Source organism: Ruditapes philippinarum, unplaced genomic scaffold, assembly GCF_026571515.1.
Source record: "Ruditapes philippinarum isolate M1 unplaced genomic scaffold, ASM2657151v2 ctg367_1_1_1_1, whole genome shotgun sequence".
Taxonomy (NCBI): domain Eukaryota; kingdom Metazoa; phylum Mollusca; class Bivalvia; order Venerida; family Veneridae; genus Ruditapes; species Ruditapes philippinarum.
The window spans coordinates 155,385-159,828 of NW_026862689.1; the positions used below are offsets into that span (position 1 = coordinate 155,385).

Below are 4,444 nucleotides of genomic sequence, written 5' to 3' on the forward strand. Positions count from 1 at the left end.
ATCGTTTCTGCGTTTTTTTTAAGCCTCAAATTTTATAGTTTTAAATGTTGATGTTTTTACAATTGGACAAATATTTCACAAAATAAAATGAAAAGAAGGGTGACATTCTTTTTGTTTTTCAAATATACAATGAAATATATGGTTGTAACAATTAGATGTAATCTTTATCATTAACTGTACAACACTCATTTTGATAATGTACAATATGTCTTCCCAAAAATAAATTTATTTTATGCAATTCATGATATTGAACATATACAGCAAAGTTCAAATCATTTCATAGGAAACTTGAAACATGCTAATCCTTATCTACACATGCATCAGTGAGTATCGTAATTCTAAATTAAAATCATCTCTCATAAATCGCTTTTTATGTACATTTATTCATAAAAATTTACACGTGATCGAACTTTCTTAAAGAAACTCTTTCAAAATCATTCAATTCGTGTAAATCATCCGTACGATTTGTAGCTGGTGCAAAGTTTAAGGTTGCGCACACAGAACTGTGAATAAGTTCCCTTTTAAGTTATGATATTTCACAAATTATGACCTTTTAAATGTATAGGAAAATAGGATTTTATGAGTTATATTATCTCATTTATATTCATGTTATAATTATCAACTTTTATAAATTAGCTACTGATAATGAGCTGTTTTTACATACCGTTTGTTTTAGTAAACTACTTTAAATACCTTAAAAGATTTTCACACTCGGCGCGTTCTTAAATTTATTTTTGCAGTGATGAATATTGTTGAGTCTGTTTATAAGTTATAGACGCTGAAAGAGAATTGTCGCGTGTTATTAATAATGTATTTCAAAATATTGTAAACCAGTGAGGGAAGCTTCAGGAGGTCGCTTTAGAGAAAATACTTACAAAAAACTATAATTCTCATATCTTCCTTGTCGTAAATATTCATATAACGGAATGATATAACTTTCACTTTATGACGTTGAAAGCTTCATGTTAGCTAACATGTGACGGATATTCATATTGGAGTTGATTTTTCATGTCTAAACTACGCAGATAATCTGAAAAACTGACTAATGTAATATAATTTTACTTCTAAGTCTACATAACGCTTGGAGACCTAAACGTAAAAGATGAGTTCGAAACCTCATCTCAAACGTTCCAGTTTTAGTGACAGTAGCCTTAGCAATGATATGAAGATTTGGAGGAGAAATAAAATGGAGGACCGGAAGTTAGCAATACAGAACGACATGGTGGACAAACATAAAGCTGTCAGGCGGAAGAGTTACCATTACGCCCAGGCGTCCGTACATAAAGACTTTGATGATAAGTTTTCAAAAAAGACACCGTCTGCTGATGAATACCTGGAAAAGTCTCAGGCAAAGTAAATGTATTTCTTAATTTTTTTATATAAATTATTATATCAAATGACTTTTTATATATACATGATTAAAGTTTGAACAAGAAGGACATTTAAAAAATAAATAGAGCAACGTATGTACTTTTAAGAAGCCCTGGCTGTAACCCTAGTTCATGTAGCAAATTCCTAGAAGAAATACGTGCTTTTTATAGATTTTTAGGGGATTTTTTTAACGAATTGACGATTTTGACATATTGGCTGAGAATTCCATAGGTACTTCTTTGGGCCAGCAATTTCATCTTGCAGACTTAACCTCACATTAAGGTGTAGAATAAAATTAACACATCTCGGCAATTTCTTTTCAATCTGATAATACGCAATGCTTATAAAATGTAATATTGTTTTCGAATCAGGTATGCAACTTGGAAGGAGCGTGAACGAGAAAGGTTAGACCGTAAATATCGAAGCCTACATAAGTCTTACATGAACGAATATAACAAACTTGGAATTAAAAATTACACATCTGATCATGGTAAACAGCATTCAAAGCCAGGAACTCCTGCTAATTCCGAAAGCGTTACAGATGCTGTCTCCTTTGAAAACGACGAACAAATGACCGAAGAAGAAGCACTATTAGCATTAGGAAAGCTAAATTTAGATATAACTCGACGGAGATTTTCAGACGTGACTGGACATAGTAAACATTCGTTAAGCAAACGACGCGGTTCGACCGGATCTATAAATCTTGCAGAGTTCACAAAGTTACGGTCATTACATCTTGCCTTAACAGCTGTTGAAGAAGATGAACAGAAATCAGACGGAAGTGACGTAAACGACGAACCGGAAGCAAACGACAACGTGCATGAATTAAATGATATAACAACAAGACGAAAATCAGTAACGATCAAAGAGGAACCAATTGAAGATATTGAGGTTGAAGATTTAATTGTTAGGCCTAAAAGACGGGCATCTATTGCCACGATCCCGAAACTTCCGGTCAAGGAGAGTCCTATTCCGCAAGGAAAACGGTTTGACAGGAGACCTACTTTACCAAACATTGCAATTGCTTTCAATTATGGAAATTAGAGCAAAGACAGATTAAAATCATTTATGAGTTGTCAATATTCTGTATCTATATATATTGTATTGTTAAGAAGTCTTAAACAATACAATGAAATCATTTTTTTTTTATTTTGAATAAATGTGTGGGGATGATATTCAATTAGAATTATAATGTCATAACGGTGTAACACATAAGTTCTATCCTTACACAACATTAAACTAACCTTTCAACTATAAACTCTAAAGTAGTAATTTAAATTCGTGTAGCTACCTGTTTCTAGAGTCTAGATTTAGCAGCCCAAAGAATCAGTAGTCACAAGTATCAGAATGATACGTAGACACAATGACGAAAACGTGAAACAATTATTAGTCTCTTTGCCATCGTATTATTTTTCGTCATCGTACTTAAAGTCACATTATGCCTCAGAAACAAAGTGGCTGGATTTTAACTTCTTTAGATAACTTCTTTATAAATAATAGTTTTAGAGAATATAAGATTCTTGTTACCTGTCGAAGAAAGTAGCGATAAATATGAAATAACTTGTCACAAAAGTAGCAAAATGTAAATCAAGTAGTATTTTTACTTTCATACAAAATACTATAAGTGTATATACTTATTGACAAAACGCAAGAGATTCAGGTAATTAGCCAATGAGTAACTTTTTGGATACTATAAAAGTACACCAAAAATTAAAAAAGCTTTTGAGAAATAAAAATAAAAGCAATTCTTAGGCATAATTGACCTTTAAGTGGTTTCGAGTTTTCGTCTTAAAAAGTTTGTACTTTCGAGATTTCGTCCTCAAGAAATTTGCGTTTTCGTTTTTTTTTACTTCGTGTTCATTCATTATAATTATTATTATTACTGGTCCCGCTGAACTTCATTCTTCTCGTGCGAATGAAGTATATACATTTTGAGTACGTCTTTATTACGGAGGATATCCATCCATATGGAAAGTCCTTAAAGAATAGGAAAGACTCAAACTGACAGTGAATTTGTATCAACATTTTACTTTTTTCTATGGAAGTAAACCGTAATTGCCATGATCTTCTTAAAAAGATCTTGATGCGATAAACGTTAATTTCGTTTTCACTTTCAGCAAAATTATTGATCTGGATTTATATACATTTGTACGTTTATGATATCTTTTTGCAGTAAATAATTTTTCAAACATTTTTAAAGGGACTCCAAGCTCCAAGTGCAGTCTCTCAGCCCGAATGGGCACTAAGGGGGCTCTTTTAATCTAATAAAATGAGATTTATGGTTTATGATATGTAACGTGAATGTTAAAGATAGAAATTCAAGGAAAATTTGTCGTCATGATCAAAGAAATGAAAAGAATAACCCAGTAGGGAACTACTGCCGGCGTTTTTATCCTCTTATCCTTACCTTTTCGCGAAAAAAAACCTAAACATATTGGTAAGAGAAGTCACATTACACGTACTTGTTTAGAAACGTGACTGAACTTTAAATACCAATTTCGTGAAATTGTGTGTATGTATATGGTCTATGGTTAATGAGGATCCATCCGTCCGCTAAGGCACAAAAAGCAGCTTTCGCTGTCCAGTACGGACCGTGGATATGTCACCAGTCATTCCCTTGAAGGGTTGATTTTGAAGGCTTTAGTCAGGACTCCCACACTAACTTCCAACTTTAAACGTAAGCCCTATTTGTAGAGAGTCTGCAAACGTTGGCCGTCTTGCACGTTGCATGGGTTCTTTATTCATACTCCGATGCCCTGTTCCTTCTCAACGGCGTGCACGTAAATGAGGAGAAGATAATATTGTGGAATCCACATAATAACACACTTTTAAATAGACTTAACGTGCCCAAATTGATCTCGATTGGTTGACACCCCGTATTATGCCATGTGTATGTTTTAATGTTAGGGCCGCATCCAAATTTGAGACATCAAATATGGGTTATATAACCATCATCTTCTCCCATACGTATAGTGAATACTGGTTTTGAAGGGACATAAATCAATTGACACTTTCTGATGGAGTCAAGAGGCATTTATGTCCCTTAGTCTGATCGGCATTTCTTTTTAAAGAT

The 4,444-nt window shown here is 33.2% G+C and overlaps 1 protein-coding gene across 1 annotated transcript; it reads left to right on the forward strand.

Moving 5' to 3' along the window:
• The first annotated feature begins 1,069 nt into the window (after positions 1-1,069).
• LOC132719905 (uncharacterized) lies at positions 1,070-3,608 on the forward strand. The gene is made up of 2 exons (XM_060703858.1): positions 1,070-1,353; positions 1,743-3,608. Exons 1-2 carry the CDS (start codon positions 1,103-1,105, stop codon positions 2,413-2,415), a joined length of 924 nt encoding a protein of 307 aa, XP_060559841.1. The 5' UTR covers positions 1,070-1,102; the 3' UTR covers positions 2,416-3,608.
• The last annotated feature ends 836 nt before the right edge of the window (positions 3,609-4,444 follow it).

Bases quoted from the DNA above. Each gene is read 5' to 3' on its own strand.
- LOC132719905 (XM_060703858.1), top strand. From the start codon at position 1,103: ATGAGTTCGAAACCTCATCTCAAACGTTCCAGTTTTAGTGACAGTAGC. The intron at 1,354-1,742 runs GTAAATGTATTT...TTTTCGAATCAG, and splicing joins CTGGAAAAGTCTCAGGCAAA to GTATGCAACTTGGAAGGAGC.